General features: G+C 36.1%; 1 protein-coding gene across 1 annotated transcript in view; it reads right to left on the bottom strand.

The window, feature by feature from the left end:
• The window catches only part of FRK (fyn related Src family tyrosine kinase), a 57,303-nt gene that overhangs the window by 4,993 nt on the left and 33,693 nt on the right, over window positions 1-18,617 (bottom strand). Inside the window, exons 3-6 of the mRNA XM_038177485.2 lie at window positions 17,214-17,377; window positions 16,382-16,550; window positions 6,263-6,421; window positions 1,228-1,409 (exon numbers count right to left, since the gene is read on the bottom strand). Of these exons, the coding sequence (XP_038033413.1) occupies window positions 1,228-1,409; window positions 6,263-6,421; window positions 16,382-16,550; window positions 17,214-17,377 (674 nt within the window). The remainder of the gene's footprint in view (window positions 1-1,227; window positions 1,410-6,262; window positions 6,422-16,381; window positions 16,551-17,213; window positions 17,378-18,617) is intronic.

Here is an 18,617-nt window from a genome sequence, read left to right as displayed (position 1 = left end):
ATTTGGGATCTTTGCATGTGATCGTGCTAGTATTTTGACTCAAGAGACAGAATATTCCTAAGAAAGTCTGCAAAAATGACTCTATAACAGAATATTTTAGTGAAGTTAAATTTTAACAAGCAATGTCAACAGCTGTAAATGATTACCCTTTTTAGCGAGAACAAAGGAGAACTACATATTATAAGCAATATTCATTTAAAAACATATTTTTCTTGTTAATGATGTGCAATCTGATCTTATATATAACTAGAAGAATTAAAATTAAGCAAAAAGCACTTTCAAAGCCCCTTGATACCATTGTCAAGCCATTATTTTACAGTTCAGTATATGTAATAAATCCAACTCTGTTATGAACTTCAATATGATGCTTGAATTAAAAAGAAAAAGTAAATGAGAAGCAGAGGGCTTTCTTCTCTGTTTTTCTTTCTCATAAAAGCATAAATCAATAAAAGCAATAGTAAGACTTCAGAAATCATGGGCTACATTTTGAATCCATAAAATATGTTAAATCAAGTCTTTCCAACTCTGTTCAGATCCTTTTCAGAGGTAAGAAATTTCTAATCCACAACTCTTTCCTAGGGTGATATTGGTCAGCATTACTTGGTTTTCCATACTTTCCAAGGGTAGAGATGAAAAAAAAAAAAAAAAAAAAAAAAAAAAAAGAGAGAGAGAGAGAGAAAGAGAGTGCAATGGCAATGAACGTAAAGCTGCATCAGATTCAAATGTCTGAGAGTTCTCTTTATGAACTTCACAGTCAGTGGTGCAGAGGAATAGGTAGCAATTTTATGATTGCTACCTATACTCCCAAGCATCACAGAGACAAAGCAGAAGTAAAAAAGGAGAAAATAGCTGTGAATGCATTTTTATCTGCTTTTCCTTACAGGCCTGGGAGTGTAATTCCTGCAATCTCTCTCCATGTGCTAGACACTAGTCTTGTGGATAAAGGCTGCAATGCAAAGGTTTCATTCCTTGGTGGTTGAGTGGGAAGCAATCTTCCCACCAGGCAGCCATCTTCAGACTGACACAAAGGCATAGGCCAGCTTCTAACCTTACATGTGATAACACAAGTAGTAGGTACAAGAAAATGCATTAAGGATCCTTTTCTCTCTGGACTTGCTTTTTTGCCTGAACACAATAATTTAGAGGTTACAGGACATACCTTAGTTGATGTCTTCTTCCTTTTCCCCTAGAGCTGCATTAGAGCCAATTTACCTTTTCACAACCCACCTTAAAAACTCTTGCAAGTCCAAAATCCGCCACTTTGTAAACATTGTGTTCACCAACAAGAACGTTTCTGGCTGCCAAATCCCGATGGATATAGTTCTGGGTTTCAAGGTAAGCCATCCCAGAAGCCACCTGAGCAGCCATGTCTACTTGTTGTTTCAAGAGGATTTTGTAGCCTGCATCCTCTATTTAAAAAGAAAAAGACAAAAGTAATAAAATATTTGTGGTATTCAAATATAAATAACAGTTAACTGATTCATACAGCTAACACAAATCAAGGCAACCATGCAATGCTATGATGTAACAGACCAAACAAATGTCAGAGGTTAGTGAACAGCACTACTTTAAGTCACAGAGCTTTTTTCATGATAACCAAGTGACAATGACTGCCCCATCTTGTTGAAAACAGTAGATGCCAAATACAGCAGTTGTTCTAGGTCTAGAAGGATCTGGTGACATATTCTAAAGAAAAAGACATTTATCTATTTAGCAACGCAGATATTTGCCTTTCTGAAAAGTGCATAACCCATCCCAAAATGCAAGTAAGAGTTAACGTCAGTACTCACTGGGTGTAGCCAAAGATGACTAAAGAGGGAAAAGGACAAAATTAGCCCTGCTGCCTGTTCTCTGGTGATTCTTACTAGCAAATACACCATCTGCTGTCAAGTGTAACTCTCATTTTCATTTTACAGTCCACTTGACTGCTTCATGCTGTTATCTCTGTTGCTGCTTTTCTACACAAGGACTCCTCGAGCTGCTTTCAAGCTGCCTGCTTCTCTTGTAGAAGTTTCTGAAGTTTATGCCACTCCCACCACAATAAGATCATCAAGTTCCAGAAATAGAGATGTGAGGTCAAAGTTTGGCTGTTAAAATAAAGTAGCAAAATAACTTTGCATAGAACAGCTTGCCTCTACAAATGAAGAAAAAGCCTCAGGGCCATGAAAAACTGCAGCCATAAATAGTAAGACAGGTACCAATAGTATGTTACTGGGTATGACACACTGGAATTCAAATCCAGGGACTTTATGGCATTTTGAGGACAGATAAACTCAGCATAGAATTTATACCCCAAGGTAATCTAGGTAAATGAAATCAGTGTTATATTCAGGCATTGACACCCAAAGTCTGCAGCACTGAAACATATTTCGATGTCTGTAGCATCTAGTATTCAGAATGACTTCAAATTTCTGTTTCAGAATCTTAACAATATCAAAAAGCTAAGTGTTTGTTGCTTCATGTATTGGCAGTTATTTCTCATTGAGGATGGTGTCTTGTCTTCCTTACTGCCTCTGAGTTAAATAAAAAATTTTAGGCTGGCAGTTTTCTGTCACTTATTTTGAATTGATTCACAGTGAAAATGTCTTGGCATTGTTTTGCATAGCTTCCTCCAGTTCTGGCATTTTATCTGACCTACATTTGCAGTCACCCCTTACAATAAGTGTGAAATTCCATTGTTTACTAATCTATGCTGCACTTTACTCGTCTTGAATTTTATGCTCATCTAGATGTTCTGAGATGAATAGGTAAAAGAAGTGAATTTTAAATGTTTATATTTGCTCTGTATACGTATTGTCCTACTTTCTTTTTGAGGCTAAACTCATTGGCATGATAATCTACTGCTGAGATTATTTACTTTTATTGTTGACTCAGAAATTCTCTTCCTCTCTCACACATATGTTTAATAGCTGCCTTGACCTTTAGAAAAGAGAGAGAAAAATCAGTCTATGTGAAAATCTATTGCTTAACCGTCAAGAAAATCCATCATCAGGCCACAGAATAATATAGCACTCAGAAGTTTTGCAGTTCTGATAACTGGCAGACATCAACATTTACTATTCATCTTACTGGACAAAAATAAATCCACAAATGAAGCTTATGCTGTATTTAATCAGGAAATAACTAAAGATATACAGGTACTTGCATATGTACCTGGGTTTTGGAAACTAGCTTTTGTGACTCAGTTTAAAAACTTTCTCTTTGTGTTCCCTTTCACACTGCTCCTTCACCCGCAGACTGTGAACTACCTCCTTGTTAATGCAAAGACACAGACGGACTTAGGCATGGGTTTGTCCTTGCTCTGTCAATGCTCCAGGCTGGCCTGATGCAAGCTTGCTCCAATTGACAGAACACAGCAATGTCACAGCAGAAAGGATGACTCCTCATGTGTAATGAACTGTGTAAGTGCAGAATAGGAGTCAGAGCTGCTAAATCCTTCTTGTGCTTTATTCCTTCTAGGACGTACAGGTGCACCATGTTAAAGGAGAGGGACAAGATCCACCTCTATAAGTGAAGTTGCAGCAGAGGCTGACCTACCACCTTTAGCATGTGGGCTGATGGATGGGAGGAGGCCACAACTGATCTCACTGTTTATGTACAGCTACAGAGGTTTCCAGAACAGAGCCAGCTCCCATCTGTCTAAACCAGAGCAGGGCAGAAGAGTTTACAGCTGCAGTGTATGGGCATGCATGTGTGTTAGTTTGTTTGAAAGTGTTATAAAGGAAGAAAAACTACAACAACAAAAAACAAAGTTAATATAACTTCCGCATCCAAACCAGGCACTACTTGTGAATTTACAAAACTTCCCCATGGCTTATTCTTTATCCTATAAAGAAAATGTAGCATTTTCATGCCCTTTCCTAGTAATATTTTTTGACATGACTATCCCCTTTATATGAAAAATTTATTACAGGAAATATCAAAGACAGCTCAGGGTCTGCACCCTGTTCTAAGCAATCAATCACAATATCTCATTTAGGAAATATGAGCAAATATTCTCATGAAAAGAATCTTGACAATGAATAAATAAATACACAGCACTTTCACCAGTTGAGAGCATTTCCTTGGAAATAATTCACCAAATGTCCAGACTGCGTCTCTGCCAGAAAAAGCCCCAGGTCTATCAGACATGATAAAGGCATTCATATGTTTACGATGATTTCATTCACATCCAATAACAAAAAAAAAGTTTTCAGTTACATTTTTGTCATACTGGTGGAAGCTCAGTAACTCTGCATAGCAGTGTTTATCAAGAAGTATCCCAAAGTACATTCATAGGGTACACAAGGAATTCATGTGCCCATCACAATTCAGTTGCTGTCATTATGGTGAAATGTGATAGTCACCACACATAAAATATTAGGGCTTCTTAAAACTGAAAACACGTACCAAAAATTTCCAGAATTGGAATTTAACTGAGGAATGTTCTCCAGACTTTTCCTCTCTTCCAGTTTGCCATTTTTACTCATAACATACACAGAAACACCAGCCTTTTTGAAATGTTTTCTTGGTTCTTGAAGTAGCTGAGTGTCAAGAATGCTTATCAAGAGCTATGCACTGACCTCCAACTGATAAAGATCACTTTCAGACAGAGAGCTCTACTTGAGCTTCAAATCTGTTTTCTTACTACTGTCACTGGTGGCAATAACTTCTCTGACCAATACCTATCGAAGCAGTTGAATCTCTGCCTCCACCTCCTAGTTCTGCTTATTGCCCTGTGCATAGGCCATCAGAAAAGGAAAGATATCAGCAGGTTTCCATTGGCCATTTTTACAGTTTTGACAGCCGCCTAGAGACCAACTGACTTTGCATAGTCTCTTATGCAAGGCTGCAGGAATTAGTGCACAAATCAGGCTGTATACATGCAATGCCTACAAGGGCAGCTGCTGTGCATATGCTGGCAACTGATCTAAACATGGGCTGCAGCGCTGATATGTCCTGGACATATTGTACTACATGTACAAAGGGAGGACAATTTTCACCTGTGCAATAGCTGTGATTCATCCTGGCTTTCTCAGAGCTATTTCTCTTATGCAATAAATGTTTTCATGCACAGCAATCATTTTCTGATGTGCCAGGCTCTTTCAGTCAGATAAGCAGCAATCTGCATATAAAGGCACCAAAGATGAGAATTTAAAGGAAATTTGTGCCTCACAGCTTCTGACTACTAGCACTTAGTAATGCATGCAAACATGTAGATGACCTGGCACAACTTCCTTGCAGCCCCTCTGGGGGCTTCCTAACTGGGTCATCCCTCTACTAGAGACTTCTTCAGCTGAAATTGTCCCTGGACTGAGACTCACTTAAGAAACAGTTCCATAGAGAGGATGGGGAAAGAAATGTATCGCTTTAAATTCTGTCTGCAATACTGCACAGGTCTTTGCCTTATGGGCAGGAGGCAGAAGACATTTACTGAGATCTTTAAGATCTGTCTGAAGTGTCTGGTTAGGCCTTGCTCCCTTAGGGTTGCCCAGGGAGCTGGTGGAATCACTGTTCCTGAAGGTGTTTAAGAAAAGGATATGTGGTGCTTAGGGATATGGTTTAGTGGGTGATATTGGTGGTAGGGGGATGATTGGACTAGATGATCTTGGAGGTCTTTTCCAACCCTAACAATTCTACGATTCTAAGAGAACATCACAACCTTAGAGACATCAGTATATCAGTCACCTCCTAAACTGAAAATGAGGAACAGCACTAGAACCAGGCATTTCTCAATAGCTGAATTGAATTTACAGAGCAATCATTACGCTAATTTTTCCAGGCTGTACAACTTTGTCTCTAATTATTATTTTTCTTCAGAAGAGCACTTTGAAGTGCTGCTGAGATAAAAGACCTGATGCAACAGGCAAGGGACAAATTCACAGTGAAAGACTATCCTTGCCTGATAATAGATTTTAAAGCTATTAAGTACATGTCGTGGAAAAGCCTCCATTTTGTGTCAAATATGATGACTTGTCCTCTGGTATGCTTATCTTTTTATTCTGCTGGTGTACATTCCCATCTAGTCATAGAACTGGTGGAAAAATATGTGTCATCATAAGGCAGGAACAAAACTCTAAATGTGATTCTTTCCTGCTTCTCAGATACCTTGGCATGTCAAATTTGTTCATAAACTTCTTTCCTCTTTTCTCATCCCCAAATACAACAAATAAAGCATCTTTCATATTAAACCAAATGTTTTAATTCTTTCTTTTATATTAGTATATTTACTAAACTGAAAGCTGTGGCACCCCTTGAGATGAGTTTCTAGTTGTATGCTTACTTTGAAGGTATTCTAGAAGACTTCCATATTTCATAAGCTCTGTAATAATATAAATTGGGTCCTCCAAGGTACAAACAGCATAAAGCTGTATAAGCTTTGGATGTCTCAAGTTCTTCATTATTTGTGCTTCCCTCAGAAAGTCTTCTGGGTCCATTGAACCTGAAACAACAACATATAACAAAACATAAGCTAAGGTTATTAAAGACCTTTCTACCAGCCTGGCAGTCTTAAGGCAATAACTGAGATTGTTTTCTGTCTCTCAAAGCACATTAGCATCTCAAATCTTCACAGTTCCCAGAGAAAACAGGCAGAGCAGATGAAATAAACAGTTAATGAGTGAAATATGCCAGTTGCACAGGGACAGAGAACATATGTGTTCCAGCCCCCAGGAATATAAAGGCTAAGATTAACCTCCCACAGGCCTCTCCTAGACAGAAGAAAAAAAAAAAAAAAAAAAAAAAAAAAAAAAAAAAAAAAGTGAGGCTAGAATGTAAACTGATATAATTTAAGCAAATAATTATGTTGCAACTTGTTAACAAAATACCCGGAAACTGAGGTAATAGTATCTAGATAATGAACATAGAATTTCTTACAAAAATAGTACTACAATAACACTATGTTGCACTATCATTATCAGCTTGGACAATCAAACCCTGAAAGCATTGCAAACACTTTAGTATATAAGGAATTGATATGTGCATTTTATATACATAAATGCAAACAACTATTTATAATGTTTACATAATATATACATATAAATAAATACATATAATCTCAGAGCAAATATGCAATAGTAATTTTATACCACCTTAAATGTGTAAATATCTTAACAGTTAATAATCCCAAATTTTTACTCATTACATAAGAACTATCATCTCTAGTTCTATTCATATACACGGTGAGTCAATGTGTAAGTCAAACTAAGTAAAAAAAAAAAATGTAGAAATGGCACAGGGAGTGAAAGTCAGTGGCAAAGTTAGGATTAGAGCTCATACTTTCTGAATAGGGCATTGATTAGGAAAAGAAAACATGCACAAATGATGAAATTTTTTCAATGTGCATGATCCAATAGTGATCAGATATTCTCAGAGGTTTGAGGATGATGGCAAATTACATGGATTTAACAATACTCTTAAAAACGAATGTGAAATTATCCAACTACTCAAATATTTCCTTCTTCTTAAATCAAAATATTTTCATTAAGAAAATATTACAGTGGGGTTTTTGAAAAAAACTATTCAAGCCTAATCTGTTCTATGCCATGTTTAAAAACAGCCTCTTTTCTTAGTGTAAGCAGAATGAGTCATTTGAGAAACCAAGCCTGCAAGGGTAAGAGTTTTTATTTTATTTTCTTTAATATTAGGTAACAGACAAGGTTCATTTGGGATCTTGGCTCTGCTCCTAACATGGATGTTTAAATGGAGTGAAATGCTGTGAGCATGCTAAATGCCTCAGCAATAAAACTCCACCAGAGAATCTGTTCTACAGAATGAACTGGTAAATCAGCCTGGACCACTTCACCCAACACCTTGAATGCTACCACCTAAGCAGTGCTCCAACCTATCTCCCAAAACATAAAAATAATGTGTGGTTTTACATCCTTGCATCAATGCAATAGAAATGACTGAAAAATGTTGCTGGTAGACATTGTGAAAAAAAGCCACTTGACACTGCAACCTCTGAGAGCAGAGACAGGTGTTCATACTGGTGTTCTAACACTTTGCTTGGCAATTCCACAGGGTCCAATTTGGCAATATTTTATAGGATGCCATTAGGAGGGGTGGTGAAAGGCAATGGATTTCTATGCCATCAATAAATGGATAGCAGCCAATAATGCATCTCCTTAACTGGTACAGTCTATACCCATTTCTTTTTGTCGCTGTCAGAGGAAAGTGGGGAACTGGACAAAAAGCAGATGACTCATAGATGGTCTTGATAGAGCAGAAATGATGAGACTTGGAAGAAAAAAAATAAATATCTGTAATGATAACTTTACGTCCTTTTCCTATTCAAAGTAACAAAATCTTTACAGTTTTATCTGAACTTTCCACATATTCTTCTTTTCTAACAGTCAAAACAAACAAACAAACAAACAAAAACAACAAAAAAACACACACACACAAAAACAAAACTACAGTTATCTTTATAGGGTTTGGGCTTACTTTTATACTGATTTAATACTGTGGTCTATTTGCTTACTCTTTTCAAGATTTGTTGTGGAAATCACCCTGACATCTAAAGAGAACCTGAGGTATTGTTCTTCTAAAGGTAAATGCAAAAGCCTGATTAGTGATTTAGCATCATTGCCAACATTTGACATGTTGATCCTAAAAGGAATAAAGTATCTGCTAACTTGGGGTCTACCAAACTGCCTTTCCTCTATGGATCATTATACAGGATTTCTTCACACCATAGGAAATGACAGTCTGATTTGTTTCCAACATCAAATTTTGCCTACGAGAAATCTCTCAGTTTAATCATGCTATAAACTTCTTCCTACAAATTGAACCCAAGCAACACGTTTTTCATATATGACAACTTCCAATAAAGTGATCAAGAGGGAAGTATTCTATTATGAATAACAGCAAATTCTTCTTTACCCGGTTAATTAAAAATATTAATAATAATAACAAACCAGTGACAAGATCAATACATATTTTCTGCATAAAGAGTATGTATAACCTTCATTTTTCTTAGTTTATATCTTTAAATAGCACAAGCAGTAAACACTGACCAACCCTCCCCCTTATAGTGTAATGGGCACCATGAAATGGGTGCTAACTAAAAATAAAATAATAATAATTTAAAAAAAGTGGTTTTATCACTTTTTTGTCTAAGATTAAGTTTTAACAATTTGATAAGCAAGGTAAAAACTGCTGTCTCAAAACAAGACTGTGTTTTTTGCCAATCAAAACAGCAAGAAAGAAGTTGCAGCATATTTCTCTGGAGAAGCTTATGGGAATGAATAAAATAAAATACGTGCCAAATTGAAAGTTTTTTTTGTTTTTTTTTAGTTTGTCATTGAATGATGTGCTTGTAATGAAGTAGCCATTTTCATCTGTAACTGGTAAACACAATATGAACAGCAGATTAATGTAGGTTAGAAACAACTTGATCAAAAATAAACTATAACATAAGCTTTTACACAAACAACACATATCCTTTTGCAAGACATGAATTTGTGAGTAGATTGATCAGTACCTGAAGAAGATATGGGTTTGATAATTTCTTTTTTGAATGAGAAATGTTTTGGTAAGATCAAAACAAATGCTATATGCTTATAACCAAATGCTGGGACATGTTTATTTGGTGCAATCTATGGTGTGTTTCTTTGCCAGAAATCACCTCTAACTTAAGGCTAATTAAAACAGGCATATCAGCACTTACTACTTCCTTTCTGAAACTATGTTGTTCTAGAATTGAGGAAGCTCCACATTACAAGGCAGACACTTGGTCAGTTATTTCTATCTGATTTCCACTGGCCTAAATGTAAGTGGCCTTTAAATATTTGATAAGCCCCTCTGGAGAAACTTTGTTTGTAACTTCTGATAAACCTTCAAAAATGACTTCAAAGTAACTTTGCGCTTCAGAGCAACATTGTCTTCTGTACAAGTTTATAAAGAGTGGTCTTATGTAGAGAGTACGCTGGGCATTATTGTGATCTTCTGAATAAGTTTATACATAATAAAGAAATAATGTTAAGAAGTACAAGTTCTTAGCACAAGAGACTAATTGTGAACTATTCACACTATCAGGAGAATATGATAGGTATCCAACAACCCTCAAGCATGTTTCTCATCACATTCTAGTGAACTTACAAATTAGTGCAAGTTTACGTACTGAATTGTAAGTTATGTATTGTAAAGTTATGTACTAAACTAAATTGAATAAATTTTCTTTGTTCAGGGAAATAGGGAAAATTTCCTGCGTGCAAAGTTTTTTACACTGCATATGCCTAAAGACATGACATACTGAAGAACTGAAAATATTACAAAAACCTCTGATAACTACTGACCCAGAGAATATTTTGAGAATGCCTCCTAAACAAATCTTACTTGGGAAGCTCCCATGCAAAGAGAGGAACTTGGGAGATATATTACAATATGATAATGACAAGTGCATCTGTAAACTTGAACAGGCATAAAGAACTTTCTCAGCTATGATTAATCAGTGATGATAGATGTCTTCTATATGTGCTGACAGTTGGATAAGCAAACTAGCCCAGGGAACAGGTTCTAGAGAATCTATCACACTCAGCATAGGACAAACTGCAAATCCCTGCTGTAATGACTTCCACTTAAATAGAAAAAACTATGTCTCAGTGAGAAAATAAAAACAGAAATATGAAGTGACATGGTTCAGGGACCTACAACAAGACAGTGTTGTGCAGAGCCAAGAATAGAAATACAATTGATGGCTTCTAGACAATTTTCTTATCTCTGATCCCTACACATCTTTGATAATTGTGGGTCAATAACTTGAAAGGCAGAGAAGTTTGTTTCTTAAGAAGTTTGTTCCTTAAAGCAAAGATGTTTTTGCGTTTTGTTTTTTCATTCACCCATCCATCACTATGGTTTTACCTGCTAAAATGTCACAGATGTCTCAAAAGCAGAGTGAGTCAAACGCCAATGCACGAATAAGACCATTATCTGAATGTAGGCATCACATTACTATGGTTTTTGCTTATAGCCACAGCGATCAACCGATATATAATTCTGTGCTTTCTAGCCTAGACACCACACATTTTAGTCATTTGTGGCCTAGAAATACTCATGTGTTTTCAACTTTTATTCCCTGCTGAACTCTCTTCAGTGTGCTGCTGAAACACTCGAGCAACTCACTGCCAGAAGCTTGAAGGAAGCTGTCATCAGCTCAAGCAATGCAGTTCTTCAACATAGGATGGTTCATGATTATGCACCTGCATAATCAATATGGAAAATTTGTTCTTCATAGTGCAGTGGACAAACCTCCACTGCTCAATTTTTTCAGCTGAAGCCTAATGTAATTGTGTTCTCAGTCACACCCCTGCAAAGTTACCAGCTAATATTGCCTTTTATATTATGTTTACTGCATAGGAGAACTTTGTTTATAGACATCTGAAAATGTACTTAGGGGATTCTCCTCTGAAGAAGTATAATTTTCAATGTGAATGCTAATTTGTGAAAAGATATAGGAAAATATTAAATCAAGAGTGACTGCATAATCAATCAGAGAGCATGAGTATCCTGAGGGAGCACCAAACAAAGTAGGAAAGCAGGAGCTCATTGGCTGCTCTCCACCATACATCTAGGAATATATTCTGAACAGTATGTTCAGCTCTCCTTGGCAGGAGACCCTTAAAAAAAAAAAAAAAAAAAAAAAAAAGAACCTCCTGTTCCTCTGACATTTTTTATCAGGACCACATCCTAGTTTAGATATGGTAGAGTCCACTGAACAACTGCACAGAAGATCAAAGAAGGGGGGGACATTAAATCCTTGCCTGTTTAGGATTGATTATTGCAGAAGGGATCTAACAGCAATCATGGCTCATATGCTGCCTTACAACTACTGGAAGCTCTTCTTCCTGTGCCATTCTCCACTGGATGTTTGGGGAAAAAATAATAAGGGTGTACCTAATATTGCCAGAAACAATGAGGGAAGAAGAGGGAGAAGGGTAGAGGAGATAAGAGAAAAGAGACAAATAGGAGTAGGAGATGGGAGGACATGACCACCACCCATATACTCCACAAAGGAGGGTATTGTCCCAGGGGACAAAAATCCTGTAGCTGAAACCTCTAAATATAACACCAGCAAGTGCTGAGGTGACACGGAAGGCTGGTTACAAAGGATCAAGATTCATGAATTTTAACATAATGATAGCCTGTCTCACACTGATAAAAAAAGTTTAAGATGAGAAAAAAAAATAAATCTCAATATTGTTGTATTAATTAAATACATTGAAGATATTGTACATGACTTGTTTTAATCAAAAACTGTATCTTAATGATGAGACTTGTGACTCTTCCTGCAAGGCTAACAGAAATCTTGGACAAACTCAGGGATCACAGATTATTTTTTGACATTGTGAATGGCTCCACAGTCCACCATTGGCTCTGAAAAAAAGTTTCCAAGAAGTCAGAGGAAAAAAAAAAAATGATACTGGATCAATAGATCTCATCTTCTGATGTTTTTAATGATGAAGTTCTGATTATTCAGTTTAGAGATGGACAAAAAACTGCTAGCAGATAAAGGATGGTTCATTAAATCTGAAAATATCTTAGGTTGAGTTCTTTTTCCTGTAAAATCTACCTTATTGTCTGGAAGGGTTGTGTGTGGAGTCTTATCCATAGCCAGTGAACTGCAAACCCAGCCCCCTGAAGCTGGTTAAACCAGATGTTCCATAGTCAGGAAGGCAGTGGGAGTTTATGCCACCAGGTGCATCAGAGGACAGTCATTTCCTGTGACCTCTTCAGGAACCCCAGTCCCCTTGCAGTTCATGGTCAGAGGACTCAGAGGTTCACCACTGTTAGACCTCATAGGCTCCAACAGCTTAACATATTTCTCAGTTTTGTCACTGTTGTCTGTGGAAATTACAAAATGCTGCTGGTAGCTGGATTCACCTCTTCCAATTTCAGGCACCAGATCTGAGTTAGTTGTCCAGACTTTGCAATCAATTGAAATAAATATGCTTTAGTAGCATGTTATTCCCTGGTTCTAATGTAGATTTCTAATCTATAGCATGACTCATAATTAAAGTCTGATACATCTAAGATCTAAAACGCCTAAAGATAGGAGGAAAAAATGTAGCTAGTATGCTAGGCATCAATGTTTCTGAAAGGAACACTTGTGAATTTTCTAGTTTGTGTGCAATATCTGAAAAATTGGCTCTAGCTCCAGATTGGAATGGAAGCAGATTTATGAGTATGCTAATTACTCATAAGCCAAAAATCACAAATTTACATCAAGTGAGAATTGGTTCAGGGAAAAGTTCATCATTGCTACCTCATCAGAATTCTGGAAGTTGAATTCTTCTTACAGGTTTGAAGGCCATATATCTAAATACAAACATTTTAAGCCTTTTAGCAACAATTAATGGAAATTAGAGGAAATCCAGAAAATCTATTCGAGGAATTTTAAAGATGATTGAAAATTGTGATTGAAAATTGATTTAACTCAGTTTTTAAGTGCCTCCAGAAAAGAAAGAAAAAATAAGCATACAAGGAGGCTTTTATTTTATTAGAAAAAAGACATAAAAATTAAAGTGAAGACAGCAGGTAAACTGTGATGAGAAATTATGTCCACCTTTTTACAGTCATTGTGATATATAATCAATGAATATAAGCGACTTCTCTCTGTACCTCCATCTCAGGACTAAAAGATGTCTGGTTATTATCTAGTCAAAAACAAGCTGTGTTTTAATTAGATGAAAATAATCCATCAGATGGGTGAAATGTAATGACATATAATAGCAACGTATTCAGATTATACGTGATCTAGATTTATACCGCAAAATAAAGCTCAACAGGAAAATATTCAAACTAGCAGAAATCCCTTCTGGTTATCAAGCCCATGAATCTATGACGTACTGATTTCTATCATGGTCTTGTATATTGTTTGATATGTGATGATTTTACTTGGTTAATCTGCTCTTTCCTGGAAATGAGAGCGTGTTTCCATGTCACAATTACTCTTATTAACATATCCTTCCTATGTCTATGCCCTGATTCCCCTGGGAAAGAAACCTGGAAGGGGTTTCAACTAGAAAAGAGAGTGCCCAGGGTGGAAGCTGGCCACTACACCACTACATGCTCATAGGTTTTCCAGGCCAAACAGTAAGGTCCTAGACTGCAGGAGAAAATTTCTCATAAGCATACTCTATTCCTGTGATCCTTTGCATACTTGCACTTTCCCTGTGATTCTTAGTTATGAATGTCCCTCACTGCTAACACCTTAGTGCTATCTGCACATGTTAGTGCTTTTGTTTGCTTTCTGAAGGAAGGAAGGAAGGAAGGAAGGAAGGAAGGAAGGAAGGAAGGAAGGAAGGAAGGAAGGAAGGAAGGAAGGAAGGAAGGAAGGGAGGGAGGGAGGGAGGGAGGGAGGGAGGGAGGGAGGGAGGGAGAGAGAAAGAGAGAGAGAGAGAGAGAGAGAGAGAGAGAGAGAGAAAGAGAGAAAAGCTATTAAATTGCAGCTGTATCTTGGCATTAGTGTCCCATGAAAGCTTCATGAGTAGTATTTCTGGGTAGTGTTGACAGTTCTGATATAATCCATTATTAAAACAAGTTTGTTTCATAGAGAACTGATAATATGCACTGTTCTTATTATACAGCAGGAGAAGCTGAAGTAGAGTTTTGAAATGAGTTATTAAAAGGAGATGAAATGATTAGGAGAGCTTCCCATTTTGCATATGCAATACCAGATAAATGTCAGCTGCACTTTCCTCCTAAAGAAAATAAGTATAAATGTATGCACCACAATTTGTGCAAAATCTAATTATTTTGTTTGATGAGAAACAAATCTTTTCCTAGAGTGCTAATTGCCTCATATTTTCTTGAAGAAGGAATAAGGCAATCTCTAAAAGAAAACTTAATGTCACGAGAATTTAAGATTAGTCTTGTTCTTCATCCCAGTTTTAATTTCCTTCTTTAAATATTGTTGAAAATATTTCATGCTTTAGGAAGAATCCCTCAGTCTTTTGCAATAAAACAAACTTATCCAGATGTTGCTATAAATCATTAAAAGAAAGTAAACTATGATGAACAAATTAGAGTCTTGCCTTATGGAGAAGAAAGGCAAGCATTATACTGGATTGTTTAAACAGAGGTCTAGCATGTAAGAAATATGAAGTAATTCCCTGTCTTTACACAGCTGGACTTGTTCTCCCTTTCAAAGTCATATCTGGGGGAAAAAAAAAAAATCTTATTTACACGAAGAATTCTGATTGTTGAAAGATTCAGGTCAGATACAAGGAGAAACAGTCTGGGTTCAGACTTCAGGTTTCAGGAGTCATTAAAAATAGGCTGATGGATCCCTGTCACAAAAGGGGGATTAGTGGATTCTGTCTTAGGGCAGCGAAATTGACAGAAATTTCAATATGGTTTCTGTGTTTACTAGGTAGTATGGAAATGCACCAGTTCTCTGAAAATGTATACTGTCTTTCACACAACTTACAGGAGGACTTTAGTCTGAACAGTTTTCCCACTTTGGTTAAGAGAAAGAAAAAGACAAGGTTCTTATTTGCTTTCAGTTTGCAAGTCCCAAAACAGAAATAATACTGTGATGGAAGATAGCCCTAAAATGCATGCTTATATTCCTCCCTGTTCAGGACACAATTCAAGCATATTTAGTTGTTCTTCTGAACCAAAGATGTGAATCTGTTTTGTTTTCTGAAATGAAATTTTCTGAAATTAATGCCCAACTTGAGTTTTTTTCAGTTAACAGCAACAAACTATAATGTTAGCTTCTTAAAAAATGTATATATCATCCAGGTTACCTGTCTTCTCTATGAGATTCTTGCCATCTGCTGGCAGATATTTTATGTTGTCAACTTAAAATGCACAGATTGAGTTAATGAAAAATAATCAAGAAAAAAAAAATCAAAAGCTATTTTAGTCACAAGGTTATACTATATGCAAATATTGGATATTAATGTTGTGTATTAAAACCTACGAAAATTTACTCAGTCATTATTGAGATTAAAGTACTTCTTAAATACAACAAACTTAACACAATACGTATTCCAAAGGAGTCTTTATAATATAGCATGTAGTCACCAGGAACAATTCTAGCAATGACAAACCAGAATTAAGTTGATTACTTCACCTACAGATGAAACGTAGACACAATTCCATACCAGCAACACTGTACAAAGGAGATGGCCTTGCTGGGGTTGCCTTTCATATAATATAGATATTGAATAAGAATTTGTCCAGCTCACACAGAAACAGAAAACTATATAAAATTCTCACTCACAATACCAAAGACTATCTGGACCTTGAGTTTTACAAGCCTTCATGTTTAAGTGTAATGATTTTAAGAATAGTTGCATATACTGATAGGGTTTCTTTTTAATACCATTGAAAAAATAAAGCAGCAGCTTTGGAAGCATTTCGCATTATTAGCAATTAAGAGCAATTCACATACCTGGTCTTAATGTTTTGATTGCCACAGGGGTGGTATTGTTCCACAGTCCTTCCCATACCTCACCAAACTGACCAGATCCTAATTTTTTAACAAATACCAAAGAATTTCGGTCTATCTCCCACTGGTCGACAGTTTTATATGTCAAATCAAAAGTATTAGGAATTTGTACCTGGTAAAACAAAATAAATAATATGTTAATTTAGAAATTTATTTTATTTTATCAGCAGAATATCTAAGTCATTGGTAACTACATCATATTAAGTTGAATCTGATATGAATGTTCCCTGAGAGCACAAACATGATTAAATAAGCTGAGAACACAAAATAGAGCCCAGTTCTTGGTTGTTTTTGTTTGTTTGCTTTTGTTTGTTTGTTTTTGTTTTTTTGTTTTTGTTAGAAATAAGAAATATCCTAAAGAAAATATCCTGCCATTAAAATTTAGAAGTCATCCCCCTAGCAAGCTTTTTTGAACAGTGATGTATTGCTCACCTCTACCTTGTGGTTTTGTCTCAGAAATTACTTATGCACAGCTGGAGTTATGAAGCTGGAGGTTTCATCATTGTATACAATTACAAAAAGGTATTAAGAAATCATTATTTTTCATATTTTCTCCTCCAACTTCAAGATGATTTGTTCAAAATGGCATGGTATTTTGCTATTAACATATCAGCCTCAAAAATGAAACTGTACTGCTACCCAAGAATTCCTGAAAAAATGCAGATCATTACCATTTTTAAATGGTGGAAGCAGCTACTGTGTTAGTACTTTCTGACTGACACCTGACAAGTTAGCTTGTAAAAACTATGTTGCACACTTTACTATCCACACTTACCTTTAAACATGGTTTTCCAAGCACTACACAAAGGCCATCACTGTTCGTACTGTAATAGCAAACAAACTCATTCATAGTTTTAAAAACTTTCTGTCTGCTTAGGAAAAAGCCTTCTTTATCCAGACTTCTGATCCTGTAGTGCTTCACAAATGCGCCATCTAAAACTAAAAAGATTTAAATATATTAAGTTTCCAGGTATCACAACAATCGTACAATACAACTTTTGATGATCATAATGGATATTAGATTTCTAAAGGTATTTGTGAGGACCTTAAAATAAATTATTTTCAAAAATGCCAGCAATCTAAAATCTCTTTCAAACCAAAGCCCACTGTTTAGATAGCTTAGCATATCCAGTCTATCAGCCTTTAACTTTTTTTTCTTTTTATGTTTGGAGATTCTTGCCTCCACCACATGGACCGACACAACAATACATAAGGATATTATAGATGGGACAGTACATGTTTTCCATAACATGTAATGTTTTCTCTGTGTGTTTTTGTAGGACAACAAAAACAGCCAAAAACATTTAATTCCAAGTAATCTATTGATCATTTTTTAATCTTCCATTTGTCAGTATAAACATTCCAAACAACAGCTTCTGAACTGGTAAGCATGTTAGTGCAAATATATTGTCCATAACCCATGATTTTCTGGAAAGCACTCACATTTTCCATGTTTGTTTTTTTTTTTTTTAAGTTTTGTGTGTGCTTGGAATATGTAAAAATAAAGACAATAATGTTTGGTTTTGAATAGCTGATGACTACCGTTTTCATTGAAATGTATTTTATTTTTGTCTATCCTTTTGTAATCAAAAAGATCTTCCTCTCTTCCAGTAGGTTATTCAGGTGCATCTCATGATACTCAAGGTGTCCTTTCCTGTGATCATCAGAGCACTCCTTGACAGTGCCAGAAGGAAAGGTAAGCCCCTGCAAGCAGGAGCTAGACAGAGAAGCAGAGGCAGACCAGAGATGGAGAAAAATGCTCTCACCTAATGCATTGGATAGGATAATTGGTTTAATTCCTAACAGTGCCTCAGCTGTTAGTTCTAACATTAATGGTGCCATAAAATGAATTTGGCTGCTAATAAGGAAACCTGACCATATAAAACACAACTTAAAAAGGAAGATGTTTAAGTACTAGGATACATGTTTTTCATCTCAAAAAGAAGATACATGCATCAGTAGAACGTTTTCTGATTTGGGGAGATTCGGGTGGAAAAATGCTCAGAGCTCAAGTACCAAGCTGTAATGAAATTAAGTGAGAAACAAACATTTTGAAGTGTGGATAAATTTTGTTGTTGTTGTTGCTTTGTTTTGTTTTGTTTGTTTTTTTTTCCATTTGGAGCTGGTGTGGGAGCAAGGTGATGGGACACAGGCTGCTCAATTATTGTGGAGACCACTG

The sequence above is a fragment of the Anas platyrhynchos genome, chromosome 3 (genome assembly GCF_047663525.1).
Source record: "Anas platyrhynchos isolate ZD024472 breed Pekin duck chromosome 3, IASCAAS_PekinDuck_T2T, whole genome shotgun sequence".
NCBI classification, from domain to species: Eukaryota; Metazoa; Chordata; class Aves; order Anseriformes; family Anatidae; genus Anas; species Anas platyrhynchos.
This window is presented reverse-complemented; position numbering and strand designations above follow the sequence as displayed.